The sequence below is a fragment of the Tachypleus tridentatus genome, chromosome 10 (genome assembly GCF_004210375.1).
Source record: "Tachypleus tridentatus isolate NWPU-2018 chromosome 10, ASM421037v1, whole genome shotgun sequence".
Taxonomy (NCBI): Eukaryota; Metazoa; Arthropoda; class Merostomata; order Xiphosura; family Limulidae; genus Tachypleus; species Tachypleus tridentatus.
Genome location: NC_134834.1, coordinates 146,939,049 through 146,952,095, shown reverse-complemented (window position 1 = coordinate 146,952,095; position 13,047 = coordinate 146,939,049). Strand labels below are relative to the sequence as shown.

Here is a 13,047-nt window from a genome sequence, read left to right as displayed (position 1 = left end):
TTAATGTTAACTCCAGAAGAATAAGACATAACTGGGGGGGAGTGGGATCACTTGTTAAAAAATAAACAGGCCTGGCACGGCCAGGTGATTAGGGTGCTTGACTCGTAATCTGAGGGTCAAGGGTTAGAATCCTCTGACAGGACCTTTTGTGTGTAACGTTTCTCTTGTCCTTGTTGTGGAAGTGTGATGTAATGTTATAGTGTCCACGTTTGATTTCCTCATTAAAATACAATTTAAAACATTCAGTTTCTAATGTCATTTATTGCTACTAAAACAATTATGTGGAACCCCAATTAATTAATAGTTGTGTGGTCCAGCATGGCCAGGTGGTTAAGGCACTCGATTCGTAATCTGAGGGTCGCGGGTTCAAATGCCGGTCGCACAAAACATGCTCGCTCTTTCAGCCGTGGGGGCATTATAATGTGACGTGAATCCCATTATTCATTGGTAAAAGAGTAGTCCAAGAGTTGGCGATGGGTGGTAATGACTAGCTGCTTTCCCTCTAGTCTAACACTGCTAAATTAGGGACGGCTGGCAGAGATAGCCCTCGAGTAGCTTTGTGCGAAATTAAAACAAACAAACAAACAGACATTGAATCACGTTCCTCAGGTACGCCCCTAGTGGCAAAGTGGTGTGCTTGAGGACTTTAGATAGTTCTTTTTGTGGGTTTGTGCTTGATAACAAACAATCAAATCCTCGTGTGTGTGGGGAGTGCAGCTGTAAGTCTATAAACTTACAATACCTCAATCCGGGGTTCGATTCCGATCAGTAGACTCAGGAAAGGCCTCAGATACAAAACATTAGTGCATTGTATAATTTATTCGGTTCTTTTCTGTACTCAGAGTTATGATGTTTCGAATATTTAACAAATTCACCGTCTGTACTTTGTCTATTTTTAAAAGGGGTTGTTTGTAAAATACTTGTATTGTCGCAGTAAAAGATGATTATATTGACTCCTATCTATTCTATTCACAATGGTCTATAGACCGTTGCGTCTACTGTTATTGAAAGTATTTTCTGCTGCGTCTATTTCTCAATGTCAGACGTTATCGATCCTCGTACGACACAAGTACAACATGTGTCGTTTGTTTTATGTATGTGTGTCTTCATGTTATTTTTTCAATGTAAAATATGTCAAGTTTTCTTTACGTCACGGAGCACGTTTTAACTGACGATCGAGCAACGAAACAAAGATCCCTACACTCAAAGAAATGTAAAGAAATAAGTTATTGTTTCATTATTTTAACACAAAGATACGTTATAGGCTATTTGCGCTGTAACAACTGCAAGGATTAAACACTGACTTTTAATGTTATGACTTCAACCCTACCGCTAAGCCACCGGGTATTTGTTTATTAGTAAAAGAGAAGAGTGCTTCTTGAATTATCAACTACATATGCCATATATTTGAAATGTTATTTTCCAGAAAGGGAGCCAAAGGCCGCTTGGAGAGGTTACCTGTTTTAACCAGTAGAATCACTCTACAGTATAGTGTTGTCTCAGTCTGTCAGTCAGTAGACACATAAAGGACGTTTTATGTTGCAATTTGTACTGTTATAGCGTCAGTAAAACTTTTGCGCATGTCATGAATCACAAGATGAATGGCAGGCTACAACACAGCATGGCATACAAACTTAAAAAGCAAAAAAGGAAAATATTTGTTACTCTTAATATTGCTTTTATTTACTTTTGAAACAGAACACTTTCGGGTACCTTGTGAATTGCATCTAGTTTTGGTCTCTCTAATGATTACAAACACAGTTGGCTCGACATGGCCAGGTGGTTGAGGCACTCGACTCGTAATCCGAGTGTCGTGGATTCGAATCCCCGTCACATCAAACATGCTCGCCCATTCAACCGTGAGGGCGTTATAATGTGACGGTGAATCCCACTATTCGATGGTAAAAGAGTAGCCCAAGAGTTAGCGGTGGGTGGTGATGACTAGCTGCCTTCCCTCTAGTCTTACACTGCTAAATTAGGGACAACTAGCACAGATAGCCCTCGAATAGCTTTGCACGAAATTCAAAACAAACAAATAAACTTGGCCGTTTAGTCCAAGAATGTCTGAAAAAGATACCGTTCGCGTTGAAAATACTGAAATTTTATTAACTACAAATTATACGATTAAGACCTTTCCATAAAATGTTCCATGTAGTTCTTAAAGTTCTTAAACTAGCAGTGACAGTTGGATTTTAAAGTAAGTCGAAATAGCAGGCGAAATTACAAATCTCTGGACGGCTGGTATTATATTAATATTTTTACTAATAAAGCAGAGAACAACGTTTCAACCTTCTCAGGTCATCTTGAGGACAACAATGAGAGAGTTTGCAACTGACCGTTGCCAAGCACGTCTTAAGGACGAGAGTATAAACGGGTACGGAATTGTAGGGGGCATTGAAGTTAAATGTTAAGATATGTGCCCGGCAACGGTCAGTTGCAAACTCTTTTTCTGTCAACCTAAAGATGACCTATCAAGGTCGAAATGTTGTTCTTTACTTTATTAGTAAAAGTGTTAATACCCATACCAGCCGCCCTGAGATACTTCAAGTAGGTTTCTCGTCGTCACGAAATTACAAATCAATGTAAATATGTAATTTTACAGTTCAACGACTATTTGACTGTGTTTCATCATGAGTTACACGTGTTCGTTCCCCACATAACAGTTTGTAGAATGTATACTCGGGTATCTCTCGGAAAAGATACGAACGAGATCGACTACAAACCAGTATCTTATTTAAAGATAACAAAGTGGCGCCATAGTGCAAGCTTGGATCTTGTAACAAACCAATTTTGCTTTATTACCACTAGCCGATTTATCGTGGTGGCAGCACATTAAATCCGCGTGTGACGTATTAATGACGTCATATTTGCTCCCTGAGAATGAAGAGAAATAGAGCTCTCCGTCACGGGAAACGAAGACGAAACGAGAAAATCTTGATCCCTATTGCAAATCTACATGCACACAGGATAAAAATTTCGCGAAATTGGTAGTTGTACGTTGTGTAATAAAAATGTTTTTCTAGAATCATATATGCAAGAGTTCCATTACATTATGATGGTAATGATGGTTGAAAACTGTTATTAAACGTGTATTAACGCTCTCTTATTTGCTTGTATTCTTTCAGCATACTCATCGTTCTTGGTACAGCAATGGGAGCCATTGTGTAGTAAGTAAACATTTATGGCTTTTTTCTTGTTCTTGTTCAGTGGTATGAAACTGTTTATTAAGAAAATACATCGTGTATTCTTGGCAGATATTTTCAGCACTTCTGTTGTGGAGAGCTATTTTAGAGTATCGTGTAATGCAAGTTTTAATTCATATATTTTCTTACTTAAAAATAATAAGTAAAATCGAAAATTTTAATATTTGTTAAACAAAGAAAGAATTTAAACACTGAGCGTACTTTCTTTTTCATTTTAGTATATATAACTTTATTTAGCTTAGAAGTCTATATTTGAATAGCAGACAGTTGGTACTGTGACTTGTACGTTGGAGAATGCGGCAGTTGTGTTTTACTCGAATATGTGGTGTTTTTATTTTTTTCAGTGTTACCGAATCGACCACTTTTATACCACAGTTCACCTCTCGAGCTTTCTTCCTGTTTCTTCTACCACCGTGAGTTTATTTGTCATGCCAGAATACGTTTTAACATACAGTGAAGAAAATACTGTGTTATTGAAAAAAAAAAACTTTACTTTTATATTTACATATATTTTATAGTTTTTGCTGTGTGTTTTATCACATAAAGTAAACAGAAAATACCTGGGCATTTTTTCGTAATTGAATAAGATGTCCATTTTGTATAATGCATACGTGGGACGTATGAAGAATTATAGTCTTAACATATTCCAATAATCTTTGCGTGACTATTTGATTATTAAAACAGGCTTAAAGTCCTTAGAGAACCGTCAAACGCTTCAAGGGACATAAAGAAGTCGAGTTATTAGAATAAAATAACTTAATAAATTAAACTAAAAAATTAACAAACTGTTCTTTCCTTCATCACCTGAGAGGATATAATGTTCCATCGTACCAATCATTTGCTTTATGATTTTCGATTAGTTTTGAAAATTAATAGTTTCTTATTGTAGCTGCAGAATCATCTATTAATCAAGTCACAATGAAATGTAAGTTTATATTTTAATGTCAAATTGACTGCAGCGTAAAACACTTTATGAAAGTAAATAACACGCGACCAGTAATTCTAGAATGTTCTATTAACATGCCCAATATCCCATAGTTATGCTTTACGTTGTCTAGGGGTTAGCGTTTCAAGACATGCTTATAAAGTATAAGGTTCGCAAGTGAATATTGCTGAATATGTTCTCCACTATTAAGTGTGGACCGTTTTAAACGTCATATTTAATCCCGTTTTTAAGATCAAAGAGTCAAGTAGTTATATTGCCAAGAAAACTCATATTTATGATAATTTTTGTACTTATTTTGCTCAGTTATATTTTACGTAGGCCAAGAGATGGCGTCATAAGCAAAACTTTTGAACTTAGAAAAATAAAAATCAGAGCCATTGTATGAGCCAGCATGCCGCGGCTAATAAACTTAGATCAGGAACTGTTATATCTCTGCTTCAAATATTCACAAAAGGCTAGCTGTTCTTAATTTTGAACTGATACATTAGAGAGGAACTAAATAGCCAGCAACAGCCATGCACGGCCCACAACGTGGAGAAAGAGCTTGAGAAAATAGAACGTGAACCATGAACAATCCAACACAGTAACCACCCGTCCATGCCTGGGTCCGTAGGTACAGGCGGAAGTGGGGATGTGTAAAATTAATGTGCCTTTCGTGATGACGAGAAACCTACATGAAGTAAAAATGTATTGTCATGACAGCTGGTATGGGTATTAGCACTTTAATTAAAATAAAGTGCTGATACCTATTCCGAATCACAGTCACACCATACATGTCCCTCTTTAAGCCGTGGGGACGTGATAGTGTGACGGTCAATCACACTATTCGTTGATAAAAGAGTAACCCAAGAGTTGGCAGTGGGTGGTGATGACTATCTGCCTTCCCTCTAGTCTTACACTGCTAAATTAGAGAGGGCTAGCGCAGATAGCCCTCAAGTAGCTTTGTGCGAAATTTAAAAAAAACAAACAAACTTTCCGCTAATCTGCACGCTACTCAGTCACTGTATGTATAGTTAGTCATAAGCTCAAAACTACCATTCTAGTATTAGGTGAATCAAAAAATTAACTATTCACAAACTCACTAAACGTTATACTTGTCCAAATGCCATAACTATTCGTGTCTTCCTCGTGAATCAACTGATAATTTCTCTTGCATTTTCCTGAACTGCTACATCACGGGTGTCTCTTTGCCTGTTCTCCAATGGGACAGTGGTGGTAAGTTGCGAACTTACAACGATAAAATCCAGGGTTCGATTCTCCACGGGGATTCTGCACAATGTATTATTGGTTTAAAATTTTTCGTTTGTTTTATACATACCTGAAGGTACGCGATAGGGTTAAAAATGTACGAGACATTAAATTTAGCAGTAATAACTAGAGAAGCACTCAATGGAGGACATTCTCCGCGTTGATCACATTCGGCTCTCAAAAACTACGAAAACGTGTTTGTATGTCCGTCGTTATCATTGGTTTGGTTTGTTTTGAATTTCGCGCAAAATTACATGAGGGCTACCTGCGCTAGCAATCCCTACTTCTGCAGTGTAAAACTAGGAAAAAAGCAACTAGTCATCACTACCCACCGCCACCTCTTAGACTACTCATTTACCAACGAATGGTGGGATTGACCGACACGTTATATTTCCCCTACGGCTGAAAGGGCGAGTATGTTTGGTGTGAATGGGATTCGAACCCGCGACCCTTGGATTATGAGTCAAGCGCCTTAACCATCTGGCCAGACCATTTTTGTCAGAACAATCAGGAACAGTATTCTACATACATTCACCAAGTTTTATCAAAATCCAAACACTTCTGATTGAATTACAGAGCAAAAATAGTGTGCAAGAATTGCTCCATATGTTAACTGGTAGAGATTTTTTTGTGACTTTGCTGTGATTTTGACCTTCTAAAAACTAATCACTTCTAAATTGAGTCATAGTCCAAATGTATAGCGACTTTCTTCCAAATTCATTCATTTTGGAGAAATCTTGCTGAACAAACACACGCACAGAGGTAAGAAAATAACCTCTTTCCATCTTTAGTAACGGAGGTAATGAGCGTAACGTAATTTAACTTTTTCCAGTAAAGTAGGGGGTCAGGAGGGGCAGTAGCTCGCCTCATAAATTATTATTATACGCTTTAATTATGTGTGCTTAACCTTCATAAGAATTTGTCTCTTTTCCCTCCTCATCTTACGAAAAAAAATCCTCTTTCAGTCAAAGCTACTATACTAAGAAAACCATGTGACCGTTTGCGACATGTCGATGTTAAAGTTTATAAAACTGTATATCTTTATATAGGACAAATGACTAAAAGCGGTTATTCGTTTCTGAAGATTGTATTCTCAATCTTCAGCTATAAAATAAACCACGTTTAAACTATTGTATTTAATTTTATATTTTCACATTTAAGGTTCGTTAAATATATATATGTTTCTGTGTTGTGTTTTTCGTTTTATCTTCGAGGATTATTCTGGAATCAGCTTACTCGCTCCACGATAGAGCCTTCTTCAGTAACCTGGGCACGATCTTACTGTATGCCTTGATGGTAAGCCTTAAACAAGTTAACGGGTCCTGTTTATATAACGTAATTGTTTTTGTTAATATTATTACACTTATTAATAATATACAAATCAGTCACCACGTTTATCTCAGATACAGAAGTGTAATGATTATCAGTGGCTAGTGCAAAGTTTCATAATTTTCATTTGTGTTTTGTCGGAACAAAAACAAACTACATCTATATAAAAATAAATGTTTTCTTTAACAACAACAGTTGTGGATTTTTTTCAACATCGCTTTTATAATGTTTTAATAAATTGAGAACTGGAATATACTTCGTATTACATATTCTGCCTGTCGTTGGTGTTTCTTCTATAATGGAGAGGCTTAAGAGGGCAGGAGAAGTCTGCTGACGGTTTGCTTTATAAGTGTTTGGTGATAAAACAAGAACGTTAATTGCTTGGTCCGTGGTAAAAATAGGAGGTAGCCCGATATAGCTTTGGTGTAATACAAAGAAACAAATTTGACCCGACCTCTGCCTTTAGCTGTTAAGTTCTTTTCATGGAATTACTTGGACTAAATTGTGAGTTTAATTCGTATTAGTCATTCTTATAATACTTATAACATTAAAAAATGCCCCCCCAGGTGGGTCAGCTTTAAATTTACGGACTTTCGTCACTAAAGTCCGAGGTTCAAGTCCCACGGTGAATCAAAACAAGAAAAAACAGGACTTTAACGTTTTCTTTTCATTTTTTTCACCCTCATCAAAGTTATCCATTTACGTTAAGTGTGTTTTCTTATAACAAAAGCACATTGGGGTATCTGCTGTGTCCACCAATGGGAATCGAACCCCTAATTATATCATTGTAAATCCGAAGACTTACCGCTGCCTACTGGGGGGCTTTACATTAAGAGTACGGGGGTGGGGTACCGGCTTAGGTCTGATCGGGCAACATGCCCCAGTGACCTAGAAAACAGCTTGAGAATGGGCGACGCTAAAATCCGGGATTAGATACCTACTGTCACATGTCACAATAACGCATTTGCGTCGTTTTATGCGCAACAAGTAAACTTATCTGTCGTAGCTTAAAAAGAGATGAATATTTAAATAACTTTTATTTTAGCCTTTCTTTCGAGCTAGTGCATATTCGTTAAAACCAATTTTCGATGTTTATGCTTAAAAGAGAAGACATGTTTATTTCTAAAAACGAGATTTCTATCTAAGTATGTGAAATGTGAAAACATAATTGTGGATTTTTATTTGATGTTCTTTGGTATACGTGACTTAATTCTCTGCATAAGAAAAGAGAATAAGTTTTATTTATTTATTTATGTAGTTGAAATAGTAAACATTTTCGAGTAGAAAGGAAATTTTCTCTGTATAATGGATGTCCATTTCAGTGTACTTAAATATTTATTCAATTTTTCTTTATAGGGCACTTTAATCAACTGTTTTACCATAGGTGAGCTGTATTAGTACTGTTGTAGTAATAGCAAGTTTCCATAGAATTGAAGTAAAACTTTGTTTTTGGGTAGTTTTAAATTACTTTGAAACAGCAGCATCATATACAGACAAAGGTTATTTATGGTTACTTTGATGTTCAAGTTGCAGTATTCTAGGCTTAAGTACTTAAAATGTTCTTATGAACGAATTTTAGTAAATCGTATTCTGTTATTTATTAATTTTTTTGTGGAAAGTTAACTAATTATGTATAGATATAATAGTATTGTCTGTTGTATATCCATGTAACTACTTCGCAATGTGTGGATGAATCTTAACCAAAATTGTTAGGAGATTCATTAGATCCACTAACTATTTATTCGTGGTGCCAGTGTATTAGATCCCCATTTGACGTATTCATGACGTCATATCTGCACCCTGAGAATGAAGAAATATAAAGTTCTCCGTGATGGGAAACGGAGGCGAAATGGAAAAATCATGCCCCTATTGCAAATCTATATGCACACAGAATATAAATTTTGAGAAGTTGGGGGTTGTAGATCGCGTAATAAAAATGCGTTTTCCACTATCATGTAAGCAATAGTTCTATTATAGTATGATGTGAGGGTACATACATATTTTCAGTTTTGCAGTTCTGATGGTCGTTTTCCACCACTATTTTGCCCCCTGTAATGGATCTTCATCAAATTTGACATGAAGATTTATTGGGTCAGTGTGAAAATACGTGTCTATTTGCAGTTTTCCATTTTATGCTTTGATGTCTTTCTGGCTATTTTTTTACAATTATGTATAAGGGAAGCAATTTTTCATGCTCTAAGACAGGGGTTCTTAACCAGGGGTGCGAAGATGATTTCCAAGGGGTGCGAGGATGCCCATGAATAATTAAAGCAAATCTATATTTTATAAGTATGCTTTATATTTTTAGCTTTTTTTATATTTAAGTTTCCAGGGGGTGCGAGAAATGATTACTGATTTGAAAGGGGTGCAAACACTGAAAAAGGTTAAGAACCACTGCTCTAAGATAACCTTTCATTAATTGTGAATTTACATAACTTTCGTCTAGAGAACGGTTACTCCAGCTAGTAAATCAATGACGAATATGTCCAAATTAGTACTGCTCAAACCATGTTTTGTTTGTTTGTTTTTTTAATTTCGCGCAAAGCTACACGAGGGCTATCTGCACTAGCCGTCCCTAATTCAGCAGTGTAAGACTAGAGGGAAGGCAGCTAGTCATCACCACCCACCGCCAATTCTTGGGCTACTTTTTTACAAACGAATAGTGAGATTGATCGTCACATTATAACGCCCCCATAGCTGAAAGGGCGAGTATGTTTGACGCGACGGGGATGCGAGCCCGCGACCCTCAGATTACGAGTCGCACGCCTTAACACGTTTGGCCATGCCGGGCCCTGCTCAAACCATAAATATTACCATATGTAATATCTACCGGTAAATTCCTTTCTTATGTAAATTTTGAAAAACAAAAAAAGACAACAACATAGTTTTAACTAAAACTGAGTATAAACCTATATTGATTGTTTGTTAGGCCCGGCATGGCCTAGCGCGTAAGGCGTGCGACTCGTAATCCGAGGGTCGCGGGTTCGCGCCCGCGTCGCGCTAAACATGCTCGCCCTCCCAGCCGTGGGGGTGTATAATGTGACGGTCAATCCCACTTTCGTTGGTAAAGAGTAGCTCAAGAGTTGGCGGTGGGTGGTGATGACTAGCTGCCTTCTAGTCTTACACTGCTAAATTAGGGATAGCACAGATAGCCCTCGAGTAGCTTTTATGAAATTCCCAAAGAAACAAAAGATTGTTTGTTTTTAATTTCGTGCAAAGGTACACGAGGGCTATCTGCGCTAGCCGTCTTTAATTTAGCAGTGTAAGACTAAAGGGTTTTGGTTTATTTTGAATTTCGCACAAAGCTACACGAGGGCTATCTGCGCTAGCTGTCCATAATTTTGCAGTCTAAGACTAGAGGGAAGGCAGCTAGTCATCACCACCCACCGCCAACTTTATTTATTATGCAATTTAAGATTTTATTCCATGTTAGGTCCAACTCTTTAAAACTGTGATATGATTGTTACTACTTCTTCTGAATGTTTGATTTGTCTTTTCAACATCATTTTGAATGTAGTGACTAGTTCTACATCAGCACATGCTATATTGAACTTCTACTGTACTTGTGAAATACCGATATAAAACTGGGACCCTATCGTGACTGATTTGTATGTATTCTTATTGTTCTAAAATTAATTCTATATATAATAACTTCTGATTAGACTAAGATGTGTAATTAGAGTAAAATTAAAAAGGATTTATCATTATGTTTTTACATGTAACTGGCCCGGCATGGCCAAGCGTGTTAAGGCGTTCGACTCGTAATCTGAGGGTCGCGGGTTCGCGCCCGCGTCGCGCTAAACATGCTCGCTCTCCCAGCCGTGGGGGCGTATAATGTGACGCTCAATCCCACTATTCGTTGGTAAAAGAGTAGCCCAAGAGTTGGCGGTGGGTAGTGATGACTAGCTGCCTTCCCTCTAGTCTTACACTGCTAAATTAGGGACGGCTAGCACAGATAGCCCTCGAGTAGCTTTGTGCGAATTTCAAAAACAAATACATATAACTTATAATCAGGCCCAACTAGAAGGGAGATCAAGGAGACAGTGCCTTGGGGCCCAGGAGGAGAGTATATATATATATATATATATATATATATAAGCCTTGCCACTTGGTGTGTGTGTGGGGAGGGTTAATGTTTGTTGCCCCGAGGGCCTGATTATTATGCATTCTTTTATCAGTTGGGTACCCTCATTGTTGGTAATATTTTTGGCCATAATGGCTTTGTTTTTTATTCTTATTAACTAGTTTAATTTACTTTATTGTATTTTTATTTTTTGACATGAATGTAGGACCAATTCTCTATGGCCTTGCCATAATTGGAGCCCTAGGATCAATCAGTGTGGGGATTACAGAGTGCCTTGTATTTAGTTCATTGATCTCGGCAGTGGACCCTGTAGCTGTAAGTCTTTTTTTTTTTTTTGCATGCGTGTGTGTGTGAATAAAGAAGCCATTTACCTCTGTATTTTATTATTGTTCACTCAACAAGAAAACCATGCAAAGAAACAGTTATATTTGAGATTAGTTACTGCCAATATTGTGAAATTAATATAAGAATATATTTCGAGTGTTATATACAAATAATTTAAGTTTGGAACGTACTTGACTTGAAGTTTTTGCATCTTTTATTTTATTACTTTGCATGTTTTTTATTTAAGTATATGTTACTATTAAACTTGGATATATCTTTCCCCAGCATGGCTAGGTGGCTCGACTCATAATTTGAGGGTTGCAGGATAGAATGTCCATCACACCAAACATACCCGCTCTTTTAGCCATGGTGGCATTATAACATCATGATCAATCCCACTATTTGTTGGTAGGAGTGGCTCAAGAGTTGGCCAACATTGTTGATAACTAGCTACTTTCCCTTTAGTCTTACACTGATAAATTAGGGACAGTTGATGCAGATAGCCCTCATATAGCTTTGTGCAAATACCTTGGTGTGATCTCTATTATAAAATTAATGGTTTAATTTGTTAATTATTTGTTTAACATAAGTTTATTTGGAAATTGTGTGTACTATTGTATACAGTCATAAATGTACATCAAATTAAAGAAAGGCTTAAAAATGACATTAAATAAAATTATATGTGTGGAACCTAGCATGTACTTCTATTACAAGAACAAATATGTAATCTATATAAATCTAATACTGTCTCTTGTACGTCCATGTAACTGCTTTGCAGAGTGTGGATGGATCTTGTCCAAAACTGGTATGGTGGTTCATTAGGTCCATGCAGGGGTACATACAAGTTGTCAGTTTTGCATTTTGTGGTTGTTATGGACATTTTTTTGCAATAACATATAAGAGAAACAACTTTTCATGTCCTAAGATAACCATATATTAATCATGAATTTACATTTCTTCCATTCAAGGGATGGGTACACCAGCTAGTGTAAAATAAAATTAGATGTTTGAATTGTTCCAAAATGACCTTATTATAATTTTGAAACTTAACCCTGCATATATCATTGCAGAATTATGGAGGAGAATGGGTAACACATGTAACCCTAATATTTCACATTGCATTGCCCTAGGATAAAATAAATTTGAAGTCCTTGTTAGTAAAACAAGTGCATACGTATAAGATGTCTGAGGTAACAAACAGCATTTAATGTTTGTATTCAAAGTTATGTATGTAAAAAATATGTTTTGAAGGAACATGAAAGATTTATTGTGTTTACTAACTGATTACTAATACTAAATAAACACCATTTTTGGCTGTATCATCATAAATACTGCTTTTTTTTTTAATTTAGGTGCTTGCAATATTTCAAGAAATAGGCGTAAATAAAGTGCTCTACTTCCTCGTTTTTGGAGAATCTCTTTTGAATGGTAAATATTGTGGTCATTCATAGTTGTGAACTGCATTTAGTATGTAAAAATATCACCTTAAATGTATAGATGTAGCTGTGTGAAGAGCCAAGTTTGTGTTGTGTAAGCATTTTATTCAGTAGTCATACTTTCAAAATAAGGAGCCTCACAGCATGTTATACAGCGAAAGAGCTTTAGGCTGTCATGTAAGTTAATGTAGAGGGGGTTAAAATCTTTAGCAGTTGTACCAATTTTAGATTCTGAATTTTGAGTAAAATGCCACTTATATGAAAGCACTCCAAATCCACAGGAGTGGGAAGGGGTGATTACAGACTCAGTGGTATATGTATATTTTAACAGCATTTCTTGAGTATGTGATAAGTGCAAAAAAATGTGCTGTATCATATGATATGTTTTCTAATTGACAAGTTTTCCACTCATAACACATTGATATGGGTTGATAACTGTGATTTACACTTTATGTTTGTAAGCAAGTGTTTGATGTT

General features: G+C 36.5%; 1 protein-coding gene across 1 annotated transcript in view; it reads left to right on the top strand.

Annotated features, from left to right (window-relative positions):
- LOC143230561 (Na(+)/H(+) exchanger protein 7-like) overlaps positions 1-13,047 on the top strand; it is a 94,774-nt gene that overhangs the window by 46,771 nt on the left and 34,956 nt on the right. The window contains exons 5-10 of the mRNA XM_076464329.1: positions 3,126-3,167; positions 3,548-3,616; positions 6,612-6,693; positions 8,083-8,110; positions 11,016-11,125; positions 12,487-12,562. Coding sequence (XP_076320444.1) covers positions 3,126-3,167; positions 3,548-3,616; positions 6,612-6,693; positions 8,083-8,110; positions 11,016-11,125; positions 12,487-12,562 — 407 coding nt within the window. The remainder of the gene's footprint in view (positions 1-3,125; positions 3,168-3,547; positions 3,617-6,611; positions 6,694-8,082; positions 8,111-11,015; positions 11,126-12,486; positions 12,563-13,047) is intronic.